The sequence below is a fragment of the Pteropus alecto genome, unplaced genomic scaffold (genome assembly GCF_000325575.1).
Source record: "Pteropus alecto unplaced genomic scaffold, ASM32557v1 scaffold92, whole genome shotgun sequence".
Lineage (NCBI taxonomy): Eukaryota > Metazoa > Chordata > Mammalia > Chiroptera > Pteropodidae > Pteropus > Pteropus alecto.
In genome coordinates, this window is record NW_006432447.1 from 9,871,344 (window position 1) to 9,894,172 (window position 22,829).

At 44.3% G+C, this 22,829-nt stretch overlaps 1 protein-coding gene across 1 annotated transcript in view; it reads right to left on the bottom strand.

Annotated features, from left to right (window-relative positions):
- SH3BP5 (SH3 domain binding protein 5) overlaps positions 1 to 16,435 on the bottom strand; it is a 64,652-nt gene extending 48,217 nt beyond the window's left edge. The window contains exons 1-2 of the mRNA XM_006907255.3: positions 16,142 to 16,435; positions 14,449 to 14,511 (exon numbers count right to left, since the gene is read on the bottom strand). Of these exons, the coding sequence (XP_006907317.1) occupies positions 14,449 to 14,511; positions 16,142 to 16,279 (201 nt within the window). The 5' untranslated portion in view covers positions 16,280 to 16,435. The remainder of the gene's footprint in view (positions 1 to 14,448; positions 14,512 to 16,141) is intronic.
- Between the last annotated feature and the right edge of the window lie 6,394 nt (positions 16,436 to 22,829).

The window sequence follows — 22,829 nt, forward strand, 5'->3', positions numbered from 1 at the left end:
AGAGAGAGAGTGTGTGTGTGTGTGTGTGTGTGTGTGTGTGAGAGAGAGAGAGAGAGAGAGAGAGAGAGAGAGAGAGAGAGAGAGAGAGAGAGAGAAGCAAAAGAGAGAACACCAGGAAGCAGCAGAGGAAGGGTGGTAAGAGATAATCTGGTTCCTGACTCTAATCCTGCAATCACATGCCCATATAATTTATCAATAAAATCAAGGCACTTTCGAGAGTGAGGAAAAGCACTATTAATAATTATGCTGGGACGACAGGCTTAAACCAAGACTGTCGGGACAAACTGGGATGTGTGGTCACCTACGCTTAAGGCCCTGCGATGCTTCCCTCCCTTGGGTTCCAAGAAAGACTCCTTTAACCTTTCAGAAAAATCCCTTTTATTTAAACTGTTTGAGTGGTTGTGGGACAAAGTATAGGGAGTTCTAATCCCAGCTTGGGCACTGCCCAGCTACAGACCCAGAGGCAGGGCCTATGCAGCTCGAGGGCCTTGGTGAGCACACCGTCCATTCTGGTTCTGACCCACCAAGGGGTTCCTTCCACCAAGAGGGAAAAAAAGGAAAGTAAGGAAAGGTGGGGGTCGCCAGTGTTTCCTGCTCTACGTTTCCCTCTTGAGTTTAACAAGGTCTTGGAGCTTTTTTTTAAGCCTAAGTGGAACTGTGTCCCTCCTACCCAGAGGGCTCTGGTTTGGAACTCTGATTTCACTATAGGATGTTTCCAAAGAAGCATGTGGGCACCCAGTCCCGTCTCCCAGAACATCACAGCCCACCACAGCTGTCCCGCCAGAATGGACCACACAGCTTCCTTTGAAGCGATGGCCAATGTCAAGCTTGCATAGCCAAGGAGAAGCATTCCATTTGGAGGCTTGGTTAAGACAGCTGTCAGATCTGGGAGTGGGTAAAAAAAAACTTTTTTTTTTTTTTTTAATGTTTAACTTAAAATCATTTCAGGCTTAGAAAAAATGAGGGTAAGATGCAGACATGATGCCCTGAAATACTTCAGCGTGTATTTCCTAAAAATGAGGACATTCTCCTACGTCACCAGAGTACAAGAATCAAGATCAGAAAATTAACATTGATGCAAAGCTGTCAATCTGGCCTGTGACTTTATAAAAATTTCATCAACTCTCCCTCTAATGTCTTTCATAATAAAGGGGAAAAATTTTTTTCTGGTCCAGGATCCAATCGAGGATTCACACCTTGCATTTAGTTGTCATCTCTCTCTAGTCTCCTTTAACCTGGAACAGTTCTTCAGTCTTTGTCTTTCATGGCCTTGATATTTTTTTAAAGATAAGCCAGTTATTTTCTAGAATGTCTGTCAATTTGGAAGACTCGTTTTCAACTCATCTTTTTTGCTGATGTTACATAGAACGAGTCACCAGAATAGAAGTTAACCAATTCCAAAATAGATATATTTAAATAGACAAAGGTCCAAAGCACCACAAAGGAAAAAACTCATAAACCTTTAAACCTCGGGTATAAGAGTCAGTCCTAAGAGGTCCTGGAGGAGGGACTGAAGTTATATAACCTTCCACGCGCGCGCGCGCGCACACACACACACACATACGAGCTAGAAAAACTGAGAGGATCCAATGCTTTTTCATTCATGGCCAAAAGTTTTTAAACCCACAGGATTCTTTGTGTGAGAGGAGGCAGAATTGCTGAAACCAGGACTTTTTACTGAGTTCAACCACAAGTGAACTATTTCCATGTTTACACCAAGAAGTATAACATACTTAAATTCACAAACCACTTTCTTCCAAAAATTCTTAAATGTTAGATTTTAGACGGATTGCACAATTGATACGCACATTTATCAGTGGTAGTGTTTCAACCACCACCCACGTGGTTATGCAACACAAGGTCCATTTTATAATTAATATGAGTTATACAATCAAGGCAATATGATGAGTCCATGGCCCAGCCTTGGAAAGCTCTAGAGACCCTTTAGTGCAGCCTGCTGGAAGCATGCATCCACCCACCACGGCATTCCAGGCAAGCTGGCCGTCTGGCTTCTGCTGGCTTTTGGATAACCTTCCTTCTGATGGCAGCTGATCAGAATGGAAATAAAGGAGGGCACAGGATGCAAAAGAACCAAAGTTGAAATCCACTGCTATAACTTTAGAGACATGGAAGAAACAGCTAAAAATGTTAAAAGTGGTTGCTTCCAGGAGTAGAACTGGGGGTGGGAAGGAATGAGGCAGAAGACTTTTCATTTTCCATTAAAACTTCTCCGGGGCTCTAAAAAACAAACCAAAACTACATGCGAATATTGCTTCACTAAAAATAAAATTTTAAGTTATTGCAACTTAGGTTAACCAAAGAACTGTTGTATTGCTCATAGCATCACATCTAGACTGAGGGTGATTCATATAATTCATTCAGCACATGGTTATATCAAAATCAAAATATCAGCCATACAATTTCAGGCCTGCAAAAGACTCTGCTCTCATTTAGCTCAGATGCTTCCATTTCACAGAGGATGTAACTGAAGCCTCAGGAGGTGAAGTTCTTCTCCCACAGGTGTCAGGGCAAAGACTGAAAACCTGGTCCCTTATGTCCTAGACCGGTATTTTTTTCTTCCCACCAACCTCGGCAGGGAACTCAGAATGTGCATCCTCCACATGCACAAACACATATCCCAAAAGTACCTAAGGACACAGGCCCCAGCCTCAGACTCCTGGATTTAAATCTTGGCTTCCCACCCACTGGCCCTGTGAGGACGTTGTCTCATCAACATCCTCAAGAGCTGTTGTGAAAACAGAATAAACTATATAAAGCACTCAGCACAATGCTTAGCACATATAAGCTTTCAATAAGTAGTGGTGATTTTTAAGTACACGTTATTATTCAATAAATGGCAAATGATAGAAAGGAAAGAACCAGCACTTGTTGAACGTTATATGCTAGATACCGTGCCAGGCACTTTACAGACATCACCTTCTTTAATCCTTAACATTGCAAGATAGGTATTGCCCTCCCCATTTTAGAAAGAAGAAAATTAAAACCCCAAAAAAGCTAAAAATGCAAGACTGCACAGCTTTTTAAGAGGCAGAGGGAGAATTCAAATCCAGCTTCCCTGAACTCCGGAGCCCATACTTTCCATCATCACATGCTCTGTAGTTTAAGCCTCTATCAGCTCCAAAACAAGTCTTCCCACACTTTTTTGACACCCACGTTTCATAGCATTAAAGTGTGGTTTGCTTTAACAAGTTCCAGTTTGGGGAGCAGATACAATTTCTAGCAAATGCAGGCAATACTAAGATTCTACTTCCCCACTGGAGATGCCAACAAAACCAGTGACAAGGAGAGAAAGCTGCATGTCAAGAACTGCCCAAAGAGCTTTAGAACCTTTCCCCTGACTTTATAATGTGTCTGCTACTACTATACTTTTAGTTCGAGGCTCCACTGATATTTTCTAATAGGCACTAAAGCCATGGCATCATTTTCTCACAAAATTTTTAAGAAGTGGGCAAAGCGGCAAAGAACTGCCTACAACGAGACCCACAACTCTGCAAAAACAAAAACAAAAACAGAAACAAAAAAACCTGCTCTCTCTTGCTTTTATTGTCGCTGGCTTGTTTAAGGGTCACTGGGAGTACTAATCAAAGTCCATGCTTTGCTAACTGGTTAACCATTAAAGCAACTCAAGAAGACACTAAAATGCAGCTCTTTATGAAGTGAATGAAAATGGATGTCCTGCAGGCCTCAGAACAGTTTGCTATCTCTACACCGCCACCATGAGTGTGGCAGTTTTCAAATGTGGCTCAAAAATCTTTGTCACTGCTCCCAACAAGAGATGGACTCTACTTCCTCTCCTCTTGAATTTGGGTGGGCTCCGGATGTTTGGACCAATGGAATACGACAGAAGTGCTACAATGCGACTTCCAAGGCTCAGGCAGAAAAGGTCAGGATGCTTCCACCTGGTCATCTTGGGATATTCACAGCTGGGGAGGCCAAACACCATAAGGAGGTCGGAGTGCCTGAGACCGCCATGCTGGAAAAGTCAGAGGTAAGCATTCTGGTTGCCAACCTCAGTCGAGCTCCCAGCCATGAGCCAGTGTCCACTGCCAGACACAGGAGTGGGCCTCCTAGGATGTTCAGTCCACCTGAGTCTTCAGATGACCACAGCCCCAGGTGCATAAGTGACCTCAAGCCAGAACTACCCCACTGAGCCCTCTCTAAATTCGTACCCGACAAATCATGGGCAAAATAAAGCAGTTGTTCTAAGTTATGAAGTTTGGGGGTAACTTGTTAGGTAGAAATAGAAATCAGAACGAGGAAGAACAACACCCCCATTTCATCTCTTCTTCCGATAAAGCTGAAAACTGGGGAAGAAAGAAAACATCAAATCTGCTGGCTTCAAATCTACCGGGATGAAGCTGAAGTGAATGAAAATGGATTCCTTTTGCAATGCTGGCAACAGAAGAGTAGGGTGGCCGAAGACAACCAAACCCCATCCATCACATTTCGGTTGGGTCTGATGCCAAACAATGAAAGAGTTTATACTAAGTGGGATCGGCTGTGGTTATAATAAGCAGCGGATGTTCCTCTCATTGTCTCCCTCCTCGCAGTTTCTTTCTGTCACAGCAAACATTAATATCTCTTAGATAATCCAGCAAAACACGGCAAAGGAAAAATCAGGCAGAAATAGAACAAAATTGTTTCCATCTTCCTTTAAGGAAATGAAAGAGGCAGATTCTCCAAGCTCTCTACGAGCTGCTTTGCAAATGACCGATGAGATCCTTGGTGAAGATGCTTTGCATAAAAGTGAGTCTTTACTGTTGGAAACATCTATGTGGCCATAGGCAGATTAACCCTCGAAGAGGAGGGCCAGGGCAAAGATAACTGGGATGCCTGCCAAAGGATGGATGGAGTTCAATAGATGTTTAACTCAGCTAGCCAAAACACGCACGCACTCACACACACACACACACACACACACACACACACACATATATCGCCACTACATTAAAGGCCCCTACGATAAATGCTCAAAATGAAAAATAACCACTCAGTGTTAAAAAGCTACAATCCACGGAGACCACAGCTCTCTGCTCCCTACAGAATTTGAAGATGCTATCAACCACGAGAACAGCAATGAATCCATCAACCCCTACAGCCCGTCTCCTTCCGAGAAGGGGACACCTGAGGACACCTCCATCAGAGGGAAGGCATCTTGGATAAACCTGGGGGCACGGTCATGCCACTGTACAAAAGTTTGCTTTCCTACAACAGCAAGAGCCTACATTCCTATGATGGTTCCAGCTAGGGGCCACAAAACTTTATGTATTATCTCATTGGACTTTATAGTTTAAAAGGAAGACAGCAATTTTCTTAAGACAACAGAGTCCATTTTAACATTAGATATTAGATAGCTATTTCTATGTTCTAGCCAATAGTCCATACTATTATTTTGCTCATATGGCCATGGTGAATAACACTGTGCCAAGAGAGGCCACATGTGCCCACAAGTCTATCTGTTTAGAAATAATGCAAATACTCAAACTCGCATAGTAACTAAGTTTGAATATCTAAATATTCTTAATATTTAGAATGTTTTCCACTATTACAGCTTGGTGATTTTTTGTATTTCACAATTGAAGGTTTCATGGCTGCAGACAATCCTAAAATGCCTTTAAGGCACTTTTCAACCCTCCCTGAATTACCACAATGAAAGCTTAACAATATAGCAATTCACTAAGCACACCCACCAACATCAGGGTTTACCTACAATTAAGGCAGGGACTACCAATCTGAAATTTTTTTCCCACCAGCCTTCATAGTTCCTAGAATTCCTTCCAAAGCAACTCCTCTGATTCATAAAGATATCTTTTAATAGTTCTTCATTCTCTCCACCCCTTCCCCCATTCCCTGCCTATGAAAGTGATAAAATATGGTCATTGTAAGTAATTCAGAAAACATTACTAAGTGGAAAATAATCACCAGCATTCTTAGCATTTAGCAATAATCACTAGTAACATCTGAAGGTACTTTTTTTCTAGAGCCATGTTTCTCAAAATATGTGGTAATGGATCCCCCTAGCCCCGACCCACTGTGAATCAATGCTTCCATAGAATATAATAAAAATAAACTAGAAAAGTGAAATGCCACTCGGATATCCTGGCAATGTCAAATTGTTAAAAAAAAATTTAAAAAATTAAAAAATTCTAAAATCTTACTTTCAATTTCTATATTTACTTCACCATGGCTGGTACTAAGCAGTGCATAGTCTGTAGACAGCAGTACAAATCACTGTTCTTTTTCTCATATGCATAAATTATTTTACATACAGTTTTATATATACTCTATACTTTCATGCATACCTGATAGTTTTATTACCTAATTTTTCTTCCACTAAATAGATTGTGACCATTTGTCCATATTCACACATGCCATTCTTTGGTAATATAAACCCCTCTTAAAACACAAACATCTCCAAACAGAGCAGAATCTGAGACCTTCATGAGCTAAGAACTCCATAAGGGACTTTGGTGACAGGAAGGAGGACACAGGTCATGCTAAATGTCACAACTGTGCCCAGGGCTGGCCCTGCCTAACAGCAGCCTGGGGACAATTACAATTCCAGAGCCAGGCACTGGAGAAGAGAGACCTGCCCGCTTTTTCAGGACACTGTGTAGACAGTGACAAGAGCCATGAGTCCACAAGAGCTCTCGATTCTAACCACAAACTAATATCCATTCATTCTGGCATTCATCGCATCCCTGTGTACAGGCACTGCATAAGATGCTGGGGACACAAAGAACGGCGCAGCCCAGTCCCTCTGTCCAGGGCTCATATCTAGTGGGGGAGCCAGATAAGTAAACAAATGACCTTAAAACAGCCTAAGTAACACACACAAGAGGGAAGTAAGGGTGCCAGAAAGTGCACGAAACAGGAAGTGCTGGTTAAGACCGCCTCCTGGGCCCCAGCCCCAGAGATTCTGATTCAGCAGGTCTGGGTGTGGCCCAAGAAACTCTAATTCTAACAAGTTCCTCTGTCATGCTGAGGCTACCAGTGCAAGGACCAAACTTTGATGGCACTGCTCTAGAGCGTGGTTCACAACCAGGGGAAATTTTGCACCTCAGAGGACACTCGCAAGTCTGGAGACATGTGTGGTTGTCGCAACTGGGAGCAGAGGGTGCTGTTACTGGCATCTAGTAATTAGATGCTGCTAAAACCTACTATGATGCATAGGACAGCCCCCCAACAAAACAAAGAATTATCTGGCCCACAATGTCCATAAAGCTAAAGTTGAGCAACTGCTCTAGAACAAGACACTTGAACTCTGTGTCTCAGTTTTATTATGGGCAAAATGGGGGTGATATCTATCTATCTATCTAATAAAGCTGTTCGGAGGACTGAGTGAGTTTATGCATTCGGAGTGCTTAGCACAGGGCCTGGTACTTAGTAAGTACTCATTATTATTAGCTGTCATTATTATCGAAGGGCAGTTAGGAGACAAAAACAGGCAGGAAAGACATTCTAGAACGGACACAAAACCTTTCCTGCTAGTAGTACCCACCACACTGCCACCTTCACCTGCCCTGCTCCAACAGCAGCAGCGATAATATTTGATGGCTTACTATGCACCATCATTGGGATGAGGAAACTGAGGCCCGGAGACATTAAGTAAATTGCCCAAAGTCATACAGCCAAGAAGGGGCAACTTGCTGGTATCCGTCCACTCAAATATCTATGGAACACCTACCATGTGCCAGGTAAACCCCAGGAGAAGACACTCCTTTACAAAGCAGAGCTCGCTCAGGGAAACGAAGTGATTTCTACATCCTGCAGACCAGCCACAGAGGCCCTTAAGGGCCCTGTTGCTCCAGGGACTACAAAGTTCACCACCCTTCCCTTCCCCCTCATAATCCTGGCCTGCACAAGCCCTCTCTCTGGTCCCTTGCCCAAAGAAAGGTCACGGCGGGGCCTGGGGGAGGAGAGCAGAGCCATCTCCAGCCCCCGTGGTGGGCCTGGCTCCAATGGCCATCCTGTCAGAGCCTTTTCTGCATCTGGCACCCAGCAGGCCTAGGCACTCCCTGCCAGCCCGGCATGCAGATGACCTCTCTTTCATCCAGGCTGTGGGGCTATCTGAACACTCCCTCACACAGTACCTCCTCTTGTCCTCCAGGCCGCCCAGGGATGCGGGCAAGAATCACAACCCCCTGACTCATAGATGACAAGACTCCAGCTCCAAGGGGCCAAGTGCCGCTAAAAGTCAGCAGACCTCAGGTTCGAACCCAATGACACCAATGTCACCTAATGCCAAACCAGTCTTCCCTCCACCCATCCCATCCCCGTGGCTTTGGGGTTTGTTTTTCCCCTGACCATAAAGTAATACAAATTCTATGCAAATAATTCAGAAAATATAGAAAAGTATAAAGACAATAAGTATCACTCATCTCACCTCCCAGATATAGCAATTGGTATGTAATCTTTTCCAGGCATTTTTATATATACTTTTTTTTTTTTTTTAAAGAACACCATACTACTTGCTCTTCTGAAATCTGTTTTGTCCCACTCAGTTGTTTTTCTATGTCAGACCAAGCTGTGTCATCATTTTAAGGCCTAGATTCTATCAACCGCTGCATGTGCACGATATTCATTTATTTAACCAATCCGCTATCGATAATCATGTCAATTTATAACTTCCCAGCATTGTTAAACAATGCTGCTGTGAACATTATCAGACCTATATTCTTATCCAGTTATTCCCTTAGAATAAATGCTTACAAGTGCAACTGCTGGGTCAAAAGTTACTGTCCTTTGACATCCCATCAACAGTATGGGGCGACTGAAATAGGAAACCCAAAAAGTCCTATCATTCTGGTGGCCAATCTTCAGGTCACAGCTGTAGAGACAGCAGCAGCAGCCCCAGTTCGGGTCACCCAGAGGCACCCAATAAAGACCTCAGGTGTGTTTGTCTTTACCACCAGCCAGTGGCCAAAGCACCCTAAACAAAATGTTCCCTTCTACCTCCCCCACACTGCTCAAGCTGCGGGTGACATCTGCACTGTCAGCTCTCTTCCTCTTCTACTTCCAGGCTATGCGAGATGTTAACTGACAGTCCCAAATGACTTGGGTCTCCAGGCCTCAGCTCTGATGCCCTCTATTCCACAAAGCACCTCCACCCCCAGCTTCCCGAAGGGCCTTGCGTGTCCCTCACACACTGTAACTAAATGCTCAAGTCCAGGCGTCATCAAGCTCCTTGAGGGCAGGGACTGTGTCTGAGGTTTAGTGAAGGGCCCCACACAGGACTCAGCCCACAAGAGGGGCTCAATGTTTGTGATACAAAAGCCTTCAGGCCAATATTTACTTGAATCAGATCTCACCTGGGTACGAAGAGGTCAGGGCCCCTTCCCAGCCAGACAAGGCAGCCTGCCACCTGGTCTGGAATTTGGTGCCAGCTTTAAGGAACACTTATTCTTCACTTTCCCTTGTCCATTTATCACTTCAAACATTCTCTAGCACTTTCTTCAAAACGTACCTGATGTTTTATAGGCCCTTCCCCCAGTGTGCATCCACTCACACCACACACACAGGTGCGTGCGCATCTTGAAGGACAAAGTGCTAAGATGTGACAACACTATCCTTTCAGAAAAGAACGTTTCCCCTCCCCTGACTTGTGCTAATAACCCATTAGAGAGCCCAAACTGCTTGCAATTCACCCCTACTGTCCCTCTCTCACCCCCCGGTTTCCAAGCTCAAAACTATTAAGAGAAAATGTTTGCTGGTTTCTGGAGTGGGGAAAGACAAATTCTGGGTGCAGGTCTTATGCAAGTTTGGGGAACACGGATGTCCAGAATCAAATGTTTTTTCAAACCACCCTACAAGTCTGCCAAGAAACCATCCCACCCAAGCAGTGCGGGAAAGAGCATGAACATTTACAACAAACCGCTTTGCCTCCCTAGGGAAGGGTAGGCTGAAAAGGCAGCATTTAATTACTCAGAGCCAGAAAAGCTAGGTCTGGCTGTGTCCTTCCTCCTCCTCCTCCTCTCTGACCATTTCAGTGCCCTAGAACAGCCCACCTTCAGAGCAAGCAAGAGAAATAATGAAAACACTATACATCACGGTTAACAACAATTTGCATGAAATACTGCAAATCTGAGATTTAGAAGTTCTCTGTGCTGCGTCTTGTTTTAACAAACAGTTGGAAAAAGATAGCTCTATACAACATGCCTTGGAAAATTACATCAGCATACTTACTTGCATTGCCTCACCTGGCAGGGCCGTTACACACTGAATGACTCATTTCTCTCTCTCTGAATCTCTCCTTCTCCTCTATCCATCGCTCACCCCACCTCCAGCACACTGGTCTCCCCTTGCTGGTCCTTAGCCAGGCCAGGCCGAGCTCCCAGTTTAGCACTGGCTGCTCCCTCTGGCTGGAATGCTCTTCCCCCACGTGGCCCTGACGCTCACTCTCTCCAGACATCCTCCACCCATTACTCGTGACACTGTACCCCCTCTCGCCCATGCCCCCCAATGCCCACACTGCCAAGGCCTCTTCCTGCCTTATTTTCCTCTTTAGCATATGTCACCATGTAACCTACTGAGTATTTGAATTGTTTACTGCATTTCCCTCTCTGGATAATATACGCATCAGGAGGACAGGGAGTTCTGTCCGTTCTTTTCACTGCTCAATATACACTCAAAGAGGTGTCTGTAGGAAAATATATTTACTTTCTTAATTTGAAACCAGGGCCCTCTCTGGTGAAAAGGTTACTCCCTTCGACAGCTTGAAGAGGCTGCCCTCCTGATATAAATCAGAGAACAAAAGGGGTACAGCACTATTCAAACAAGGTCAGAGGCAAAGCGAGGTACAGGAAAAGGCAGATACCCGGCTGACAACATGCAGGTGGCTGGTACCTTTGATAATCTCCGATTTAAACAGCCAAAACACAGGATGGGATGCTAAAGGCCAATCCAGGCCTGCACCTCAGCCTACAGCTGCCCAGAGACAACTGTACACGTTCTATGAGCAAAGTAGCAGGCCCTACAAACCTGGTCACCAATTGGCTTTAATCAGAGCCAAAGTCAGGAGGGGTGCTGGGCACTCCAGACCATAATCAAAAAGCGAAGAGAAACAAAATGTGGGGAGCAAAAGACCCCCCTCTAGGGGTTCTGAAATTATTGAGTCAATCCTCATTGTTTGCAGATGCCACACTCACTAAATTTATTCACAATTCCAAAATCAATACTCATGGTTGTACGGTCATTCATGGACATGAATGGAGTGGCAAAAAAATTTGAGTCACCCAACGTGTACATTCCAGGCCGAGGTCAAGCAAATTGACGCTCTGCCTTCTTGTTTCAGCTCTCATGCTGTAAACAAGTGTCCTTTACACAGTCCATTTAGTGCCTCGGTTTTTGCACTTCTGTGCTTTTTACTGGTGATTCTGATGTTTAAAATGGCCTCCAAGCCTAGTGCTCAAGTGCCGTCTAGCGTTCCTAAGCCCAAGAAAGCCGTGATGTCTTACAGAGAACACACGTGTGTTAAATAGGCTTCGTGCAGGCCATGAGTCATTGTGCTGCTGCTCGTGAATTCAACATTAATAATAAAATACATTGAAAAAGGTGTCTTTAAACAGAAACACACATAAAACAAGGTTATGTATTGGTCGGCTGACAAAAATGCTGTGACCCAAGGCAGGCAGGAACCTAATACAGGGTTAAGGTCTTGCAGGCCTCCGGTCACATTTCCCCCCACACACACACTCCCCTCCCCCCCACCCCCGCCCCGGGAGTCATGGTTCAGTATTCACTAACTAAATGTTCACAGCAACTTATGGAAAACAACTACCAGGAATAATGAGAATCAACCAAATATTAAAATGACTCTGTTTCCTGCCCCACATCCTTTGGCACACTCCCCTCCACCACCCTCACTGCTCACACCATCTGCTACTCTTTGCACGTGGACTCTCATTCTGCAGGCTTGTGCTCACGTAGCTACAGGTGACTCCTCTCTCAGGGCCTCTGTCCCCACACTCTAAAAAAAATTATTACAATCAGTAATTACAGGCCACCTCTCCACTCTTCACCCCCAACTAAAATGTAAACTCCCTGAGGGCAAGACCTTGGTTGACCCAGGTGTCTGCAGCTGCCCACATTGTGCTGACACAAGGCTGGTGCCCAGGGCTTGACTGAGGAAACAGACGCGCAGACTCCATCCTCCCCTCCAGCTCCGGCAGCATGACAAGAATCCAGACAGCCGGCACCGAGGGTGAAACCCCAGTGCTCCTTTGTGAGTCTGACAGGAAACACCGATTAGACCCAGGCTGCCTGGTTGCCACATGTAGCTACTGAGAGGCCAGTCCAAACTGAGAGGTACTCTAGGTGTAAAAATACACACAAGACTTTGAAGACTTAGTATAAAAATAGCTGTAGAAAATCTCGATTTTTATATTGATTCCCTGTTAAAATTATACAATCTGGGACATTCTGGGTTAAATAAAAATAGATTTAAATTAATTTCTGCTGTTTCTTTTTACTTTTAACATGGTTACTAGAGAAATGTTAATTACTTACATAGCTTGCATTACATTTCTGAGTCTATCTTGGTTGTAACAACCATGAAAAGGTCAGCCAGCAACAGGCCAGCTCTGACCGCCTCTCTCTGCCATTGCCAAGTGCTCACCAGAGCAAGGTAGGAAACACCTGTCCTGCAGCTTCCTGTGACACATAAATACCTAAGTGTATTCAGAAAAAGGATTCAGAAATCAGGGCTAAAAAGAGTTCAACAGATGAGACAGTTTTACGCACAGAAGGTGCTAATCAAGCGCTGCTGGAACAGTAGCCAGCACAGAGCAGGGACACAGATATTTGTTGAATGAATAAATCAATCAGCCCTTTAAAAAAGACTACTTCCAACTTGTCCATTCATAGTTGAGATGGTAGAATATGAGAGCTGGAGGGGATCTGGAAAATGACACTGCCATGTTGTCGAACCATGAGGATGCTGTGCCGCTGTGTCCTCACCTGAGAAGAGGTAGGCCCGCCTTCTCAACTCTCCAGGCCTGTGCTGTCCAGTAGGACTTTCTACAATGATGGAAGTATTCTCTGTTCTAACACAGTAGCTATTGAGCTCTTAAAACGTGTGACTGAGGAACTAAATTTTTAACCTTAATTTTAATTCATTTAAATTCAAACAGCCACTGTGGCCAGAGGTGCCACATTGGACAGTACAATTCTAGGCAGTTTTGACAGGATGGAATGAGATAAAGCTTATAAAAACACTATGTGAACTGTAAATCCCTATAGAAAAGGTTTCTGATGTTGTTTAATATATTGCAGATCTGAGATTCTGAGAGATTTCAATTGCCCAACAAAGAGACTGGATTCATCACAAATGAAAAACACTTAAACACAGATTTTACTCCACTTGGGGGAGAAGGGCGGCCTATAATCAGAATAGAGGGGTTCGCGATAACCCTTCACACACAGCTCAGAAAACAAGCTTTTAATCCCCACTCCCACATCCAAATTTGGTGCCTCCGGGCCCTCGGCACAGCACGCAGTCAGAAATCAAGTTGTCAGTATACTGCTGATAGATTACATTCCTATCTCCTGCACCTCTTAGGAACCAGATGTTTCCTGCCCTTTCTACTGACCTTCCCAGCTATTTCTTCTGCTACAGAAATAGGTCCTCCCAACAGCTCCCTTCATCTGACAGAGTCATTTACGGGCTCTCAGATATATGTGGAAGTTGTTCGAATTTGCTGATGGATAGTAAAACCAACCACTACTGAAAAGGGATGGAGACTAATTGGTAGCTGTGAAGAATGCTAATCTGTTTATACTCAGGTTGGAAGATGCTCATGAAATTCAAATCAGGATCTAGTCTCCCAAGATTCTTCCCAGCAGGAAAACCCTTCCCAGTCTAAACAGCTTTTCCTTGCCATTAAGATAATTATATTCTACACAGAAGCAGCCAATAAAGAAATGAGCAAGGAAGTAGAAGGGGGTGAATTATTGGACCAGGAAAGTCAAAGAAGCTTTAAGTCTGAGAAAACACACAATCTTTCCAAGTACAACGTGAGGAACCGCCCTAAAATATTGAAAAGAGATTGTGAACTAATTTATTCTCCTCTCCATTAAAGAGTTCGGCTCATTTTCACCTCAGTTCTTTCGGCTTTTTCACAGACACATTAACTTTAGGGCTTAAGCATGTGTAAAGACCTTGGTTTTGGCCGCCAGAGCTTCCACGATGAAAAACAACATGTGAAATTGGATCCACATGTGTTCCACCCACAAGCTGGGCTCAGTGGTATATTTTATTCTGTCAGACAGCAGGCTGTTGCTCAACTCGAAGGGGGGACGCCAGCAATCGCCCTCCAGCTATTAAAACAAAATTAACCATTCCAGTGTCAGCGGGAATGACACCACTTCACCAAGAACAGGGACCCAGAAAAAAAAAAAAAAAAAGAACAAGGACCCGGTCTTCTGTACCTCAAGTTCAGTCTCCCGCCTGTTGATGTCATCCGTGGACTGATTTAACTTCTCCAGTTCTCCCTAACAAAGAAAAGAGGGAGAAAAAAGATTTAAAAGATTGTCTTTTGTTTCCAATATGACTCAGCCCATTACCTGCAAAATTACTCCAGCACGATTTGGGAAGAGGGATGAATCAATATTAATTCTCAAGAAAAATAGTTGAGCCTTGGCTGGTAGAGCAAATGAATATCAGCATTTCTGAAAACTTTTTCTTGATGGTATCCCTTTTGAGACTGTCACAAGGTCCCAGGAATTTGTCTTTTTTTAGGTCGAATATTTATTCCAGGTTTGTGACCAGAGATAAACCCACTTGTTACAAAATGGTTTAGGGGCTGAATCAAAACAGTACCTTCTGCCTTACAGCAAGAACTTTGCAGAAAAGACAATAAAATAAGGCCAAGCCAAAAGTATAAACCCAGTGAAATGATTTAAATCGAGGGCAGAATTCTGGCATTAATTCATTGGTGGCTGAGTATTTTTCTATAGAGATGAAAATGTTTTCAAACTGCCAATTATTCAATATCTCTAGGTGGTTTTTTTAAAAATAGCTTTTAAAAATCTGTCTTTAAAGAAACATTTACAAACTGAAATTTTGTAAAGAGTACCCAGCATGAAGTTAACTCGTTTTACTCTGCAAACAAAGGATCTTGTTAACACAATTCCTGTACCAAGAAAACAAGATAACAGTAGACCAAACTGATGATTTTTTTAAATTTTCTAATGCGAAGATTTTTCCACCTGATCTTATCTTGCTAATCTGCCAAAACAATTCATTGAAACCGCAACAGTTGAATTAAATGAGCTTTAATTGATCTGTGCACTGAAAAACCAATTAGGGCTCCAGGAATTGCAAAACCTACTTAAAAGCAATATATAAAGATTTATGGAAAGGGTAGAAAAACGGGTTTTGGATTTGCTGTGCTTTTTGCGTAGAGAGTGAAGAGATTAAGCTGTCACTCCTAGATCTCCGGTTGGAAACTGTTTTTTAATCATCTCCCTTAGAAATGGAGGCTCACAGAGCCAGGCCAATCCCCTTGCCTTCTCCCCGCGTCAGCTTTGCGCATCAGTTGTTCCTGATTTCTATTCACACCCGACCTCATATAACAAGGAAAAGCTGGGTTTTAAAGCATTTCAGGCCAAGTAGAGGGTTGAAACAGTGATGACTATAAAAAAGCTTCAGTTCGGTAACGACGAATAAAAGGAGGACGAAGATGGCTCAGGCCGGGCACCTCTGTCAGGTGAGGACTCGGAACCCATGGCACCGGTGCCAGCCCACGCTGCAGGGGCGAACAACGCCCACCCCGGACGGCCAACCCCTCCTCCCAGGGCCAGGAGGCTGTGCAGCGCCCGCGGCGCCCGGAGCCTAGCTGGGGTACCCCCGCCCCCTTTTTCCCTTTGTTGCACATCCGCTCAACCGCTGGGCACGCTGCGGCGACCCCCGGATTCTGCCCGAGGTCAACCCCGCAAGATATTCGGGCCGCATCCACGCGGGCACTGCAGCCTCCTCATGAACCGAGTGAAATCGGGTATCCAGACCCCCTCTTCTTGCCCCTGGAACCACGTCGCCACCACCCCCACCCGGGACCGCAGACGCGGGAGCGGCGAGGCGGGTGCAGATGCCGACCTCCGCGGCGGCCCCCGCGCGCCCTACCTGGATCCGGGGGTCCACCTCTTCTTCCTCCTCCAGCTCCTGCTCTATCCCCGCTTCCTCCTCCTCCTCCAAGTCCCGGGCCGCCGGCGGGAGCTCAGCCGGCTCCTCCGAGCGGCTCCGCTTCAGCGCCGCGTCCATGCGGGCAGCCGGAACGCGAACCGCGCGGCGGGCTTCGGAGAGCTGGCGGCCGCCGCGGGCTCGGTCGGAGCCGTCTGGCCACAGCCGGCACCAGGAGCCGCGGTTGACACTGGGTTGCCGCTCGCCGATGCGGATCCCTCCAGCGGAGGCGGAGCGGAGGAAATGGGCGCGGCCGCCCCCTTTCTGCCGCGGCCGTCAGCGCAGCGGCGCCCGCTCCGCCCTTGGGCAGCCCGCGCCGTCCTCCGCGCTGCTCTGCCTCTGTTCCTGCGCCGGTCCCGGTTAGCCGCGGCTCGTCACAAAACCCCAGCTCCCTGAAAATCTCCAGCGTGGTGAAACAAGAGAGCCCTCGCCCCTTTTTAACTAAGCAGTATATCACAAACTACCCAAAGTTGGCCGCCTACTTTGGGGGACGTTTTTTCCTTCCCTCCTCGTTAAAGGCAAATTGATTGTATGGAAGGAAAGTTTGGGGTATTTCCACTCTCTGAAGTCACTTTGAGAAGCCTGTATTCAATGGCCCTGGACCAGCTTCAAGACTCGCTCAAACCTTTCCTTGACTGTAGATGCTCCAAGCATGTTTTCTCCCCTTGGGTGAACCTTGGGAATTTTATCCACTTGAAGATTTCTCCAGAAAAGGGAACAGAAACATATACTCGCATAGATACAAAAGTGCAAAGAGGTTAACCAGCCGCAGCTCCATGCATGGATTTTTTGTCCAAAGGCTGTGGCCCCCCACTGGGCAGAGCTCCATACCCAAACACCTGTGCTTTCATAGTTGTGGGATGGTTCTACCCGAATAGCCAGGGAGCATGGAAAATCTGTGGATCAGGGGTGTGGGTGGGTGGGTGGGTACAGCCTTTTCGAGGAGAAAGTAAGTGTAACCCCTGTTAATGGGCACAGTCTATCCGAGGATTTATGAACTGGTGAGGTTCTCTGCCCACCCAGAACAAGTAGGTAGCCAGAGGTCCCCTGGCAAACTCAACATCACAAAAGGCCAAAGAAGGAAGGGGGCAGTCTCTGCTGTTAGTTATAAAATGTCAGGGCCACTGTGATGTCAGGGGAGCACAAGGTGAGGTGACCTTAGCAAAGGAGAAAGGACATTGTCACTGGCGACTGTTAATGTCTTCTTCCTTGCGCAAACGCAGAATATGTACACTTTATCCACAGAGGTTTGTGGCCCATCAGCTCTGAGTTTGGAGGACAAACTTACTTGAGAAAGCAGATTCTTTCTGAGAACCTATCATTAAAGCCACTTGGAAAACTTGTTTCTGAAGGTTTTATCAGAAACTAAATTGAAGGGTTACTCCTTGGGCAAGGTACCACCCTACACACACTGGCACCGTGGGCCACTGTCAAAGGAAATCTGTCCTGGCTCCTGGAGGTAATATAGGTTTAGGCCATAGATTTGTTTCTGAAAAGGTCACACCTATTCATTGTTCTTTAAATCATGAGAGAATCAGCATATCTTTGAAAGATCTGAAGTTCCTTGATTTTCCAGTGGTGATGAAGGCAGGGAAAGATAGCCATTAAAGGTCACTTTGGGAGAGAGCCACCATTGTTTCCCTGGTGGCTTGGAATTGAGCCTATAATTGAGCTGGTTCATCCTAGCTGTGAATAACCTGAGAGACAGGTGGAAAACCAGAAAAGTGAGGTCAGCCCTGCCTCTAAATGCTTCTCAGCTGGTGGAACCCCAGCCTCACCATTTTAATCTCTAAAATACATTTCTATTTAGCTTAGATCTAAGACCAATAAAGTGGTTCAAATGCTTCCATCGTTCATAGGGAAACTGCTCTAGAACATCAAGTCAGAGTTGGTTTTTTTTTAAGAGACCTGGGCCAACTATAGCATTAATTCCCATAGTGTTCTGAAGTTAACATGAGGAAAATAAATAAACCACATCAGTACTATATATTTCTGTTGGTACATGTGTATGTACATAAATGTATAGAAAAAGGTCTGGATAGACCCATTCATACCCAACAAAGAGGATATTTCTACCCCTGGGAAAAGGGGGTAGGGAGGGGTTCAAGATTGGTTAGAATAGGAGGGATCAAAGAGAACTTTTAATCTCTCAATGATGTTTTCATTTTTTACAAGGGCGTATTTATGATTATTTGTGTAAAAATAAATTTAAAATAATACATACTGTATTAGTTTTCTATTGCTGTGTAGCAAATTACCACAAATTTAGCAGCTTACAACAATACTCATTATCTCACAGTTCTGTAGGTCTGAATTTCAGGCAGGTATAGGTATGACTAGATTCTCTCTGCTGAAGGTATCCCACTGAATTAGGTTTTCAGTCAGGCTGCATTCCTTTCTGGAAGACTCTGAAGAGAAAAAAAAGTATTTTCATTTCCTTGTGGTTGTAGGACTGAGGTCCCATTTCTATCAGCCAAGAGCCAATCTCAGCCACTGGAGGTTTTACCTTCATTCTGTGCCACGTGGCCCCCTCCACCTCCAAAGCCAGCAACAGAGAACCTCACTTGTGTTCAACTAATGAAATCTCACACTTCAATCTATTCTTTAGGAAGAACCCAGTCCCTTTTAAGGGTTCACTTGATTAGGTCAGGTCCACTCAGAATAGTCTCTCATTCTTAAAGTCAACTGTGCCATATACATAACCTAATCATGGAAGCGACTATCTCATTATATTCATAAGTTCCCAAAATTATACAGCAGTATGTACATCAGGGAGCAGGAAATGGGCCAATCTTATAAATTCTGCCTGCTGCACATACTAAGATGGCTTGTAAGCCAAGCAGATGCTTGATATTAATTTTAGCTGGCATATTGATCTGGAGCGGTGGCTCTGAAAGTATGGGCTGGAGACCCCTGGAAGTCTCTGAGAACTCCATGAGATCGAAAGTACTTTCATACTAGTACTAAGACAATATTTGCCTTTTTCATTCTCATTCTTTCATGAGTGTATGTTGAAGTTTTCCAGAAGCAGACATGTGATATCACATATCTTCTGATTGAATGCAGAGATATGAGGATCCAGTTGTCTACTATTGAACTACACATTAAATTTGCAAAAATGTAAAACCATGCCCTTCTTCCCACTATTTGTTTTGTTTTGAAAACTATATTTCTCATTTTGGAAACTAGTTATTTTTCATAAAAAAATATATTTATATTAACATAAACGATAAATAGGTTTATTGTTATTTTTAGGTGAATGAATAAAGTTTTTAAAATCCTGTACAGTAACCACATAAAAAACAACTCTTTGAGATCTCCAATTGTTTAAAAAATATATAAAAGCGTACTGGCCCCAAAAAGTTTGAGAATCACTGATTGAGACAAAATGTATACTCTAGGTTTGTTATCCTTTTTTTAATGTGTATTTAAATGTTCTACTTCCTCCTTCATTCAAAAGATGTCTCCCCCCAACCCAGACCTATGCTGGCCACTGGTGGAGTATTATAAGCACAGTACATTTTTGCCCATTTTAAAAGACTTTAAATATAACTTAACAATTTTAAATGATTGAGGAGATGGTTAGACGTGGTGTTGTTCGAGTGGCCTATCTTCTGTTATTTCCTAGGATCTATATTTTATCGATTCTTATAAAAAAGTTATCACCCAATTATAATATTGCACCTTTGGAGAAAATGGTTAGCTTTATAGTGCTTTGTCTGTGATGTGGTTTCTGAGCACCCGCTTCTGCCTTGCCAGGCTTTGGGTGGGTCCCAGTGGTGCAGGGCTCACCTATATCAAAGCTGCAGTTTCTTAGCAGAGGCCTGATCACATCTTGCATAGTGTGGGCAGTATCGGGGGTGGCTGATGACATCTAAACAAAAATCTTGAGTACTGCTTTGCTTGGAAACCACATTCCTGTTTGCTTTTTTTTACTACCTTCTTGCAGTTTGTTTACATCCAGACACTGGGGATAAATACACTCTATGTGTGTTTGTTCCCTGCCCACCGCTTCCTTAAGTTGTAAATTTTCCTAGGTGAAAAATCACAGCCTCTGTGCTGTCCCAGTTGCCATTTAAAACAGCAGGCTGAAATTTGGAAAAAAATAGGAAAAAGGTATCTGGCAGAATGAGCCTGGGTTTACAGATTCCTCTGTAATGCAGCCTTATTTGTCATGCTCTGGTTTCTCTAGTAGGATTGAACTCAGCTTCTCCTTTTGTAACCCCATCTCCCCACTGATGTCACACATTTACAATCCAAGCCCCGTCCTCCCTGAATTATAAAGCAAGCAGGTCTCCAGTAAAGAGACCCTCTCCTTACCTGGTCCACCCATTCTGTGCAGTGGTGAACACTTGGGAATGTTTCTTTTCTGTAGGTGTGGAGAGAAACTCGATTTTGTTTCATAAACACTCACAGAAAATCCTGTCATTCTCAGGGCACTTTCCTGTATTTAGGTGAACAGAGTGTGCTCAACCTGTGTCTAAAATGCACCTCAGCCTTTCTTGTGAAAGGAGAAACTTGTCGTTTCCCCCGCAAACTCATGAATCTAAGAGTGGAAGAATGAGAGGAAGTGAGATGGTCTGCTGACCTCAGAGCACTCGGATTTAGTTTAGGGCAGAAAGAGGGGTACTGCCGGCCATTACTGTGGGTGAAGGGGACAGAAGTTTCCCTCCAGAGACGGAAGCATCATGTGCAGAGGTCCTGAGGTGGGAGTGTGCTCCAAGTGTTGGAGAGAAAGCAAGATCCGTGTGGGCAGAGCAGAGACAGCAAGGAAGATGAAATCAGAGAGCTGCAGGTGGGTAGGCCATGGAGGGCCTTCAGGTCACAAGGACACAGTAATTAGAATCTGTGCTATAGAAGTTTTGGTTGGGAAGGTAATGAATTCATTTTTAGAGCATACCAGTTTTAAAGGGAAAACCCTGAAAGCTCAACTGCCTGTCGTATTTGAAAACCAGGATCCAGGTTATCTAAGGGTTGAACAAAACACTTTAGAAGGTCTTTCTTGTTGCCTCGATACACTTCCTTGCCTTAGCAAGTGTGTGACAGCTCATCCCATCTTTGAGGATCATGTTGGTTTTTATTTCTGACACTTGGTGGTCTCTAGGAAACAGCTACGGTGGAGATCTCTTCTTTTGGTGGGGCTCACAGAGATAGTGACAAGAATTACATTTGAACTGGGTTTCAATCCCAGCTATGCCATCTGGGAGCTGACTTTGGACAAGCTACTTATTCTCTCAGAACCTCAATATCTTCACCTGTAAAATAAGGATAATAACACCTGTGTCTCCCTGTCAGAGACATTGTAAAGGTTAAAGAAAGTGATGTTTATAGAATGACTGGTACATAACAAAACTTTAATTCACAGTGGTTCCCTTGCCTTTGTTCTCCTCCTCTGCCCCAGGGTTTAAACCTAAGGGCATCAGGTATTTCACCTAAGAGTTTTTTTAATATCTCTTAAAGTGAAATTTGCAAGGTAAAAGTGGCCAGCAACATTAATTTAATACATTTCTGAGCACCTACTACATGAGTGCACTATTCCAGTTACCTATTTGAGGACCCCAAACATGTAAATGACAAAGTCCTAGTGTCACGCACCTACAAAAATTATGCCCCAAGGAACCACATGAATTCTTCATTGTGAAGTTAAGGCTCTTTCTGTTAAACTTCAATGCCATTTAAATGAAGATTTCCTGCAACATGGAGTTGTTTTTTTTCCCCCCCTAACTTTACATCTGCTTGTTAACCCCTATAAAATACATCTCCTCTTTTGGACTAAAAAAGGAAATAAATCTGCATTCACACCGCATTCTAGTAGTAGAGACTGAAGAAACTGAAAATCAGCATCTTTTCTAAGCCCACCTATAATTTTTACATGGTGCCTTAGGCCAGAGGTTACAAACTGGGAACTACTGGCTGGATCAGACCCGAAAGCACGTGCTGTCTGACTGACATGGTTCTTTATAAATTTGAGCCAGCAGTTAAAACTCAGGCATTGCGACATGAAAATTCAGACTTCCCTGCTTGGCAAGAGTCTGGAGATGCGAGGAGTGACTGATCCCTTGAGAAAGGACTTGAGCTTTCAAGTTAACCTCAGAGCCTTGTTGGCAGACCCTCTTACACCAGCAGGCTGCACCCCACCTCTCTTCAGCACCCCATGGTAAGGTCACAAGGGGAGGATGATTCCTTCTGTCTTCCTCTCACTTTCTCTTCTATTCTCACAGCCCCCAAAGGATCATGGCATGTGGCAAGATGGATGAGTTTTAAAGTAGACCTCAAACCCTTCAGCAATAGTTTTCAGCCCCAGATGACTGGTTCTCAGAACTTAAGGAAGTATAGAAGCCAGTTCTTTGAAAGGGATTGGGACCTCTCTATCAGCGAGGCATCTGTTTAATTCTACGATTCCAGTGACATCCGTGTGTTGCCAAACTGTCTTGCATTGTGGCCACCCCCCCTCTAATGAGAACCTTTATTTTGTGTCCTAAATTGAATTAAACTCCACTCTTCTGACCCAGATGAATTACAGACCTGAGTACTTGGAGAACCCAGGAAAGAAATTTTGATGTTTATCTGTGATCTTAGAGGACTTGCAGATATCTTAAACGGTGCTAGAATCTTAGAGACAGAAAAAAGC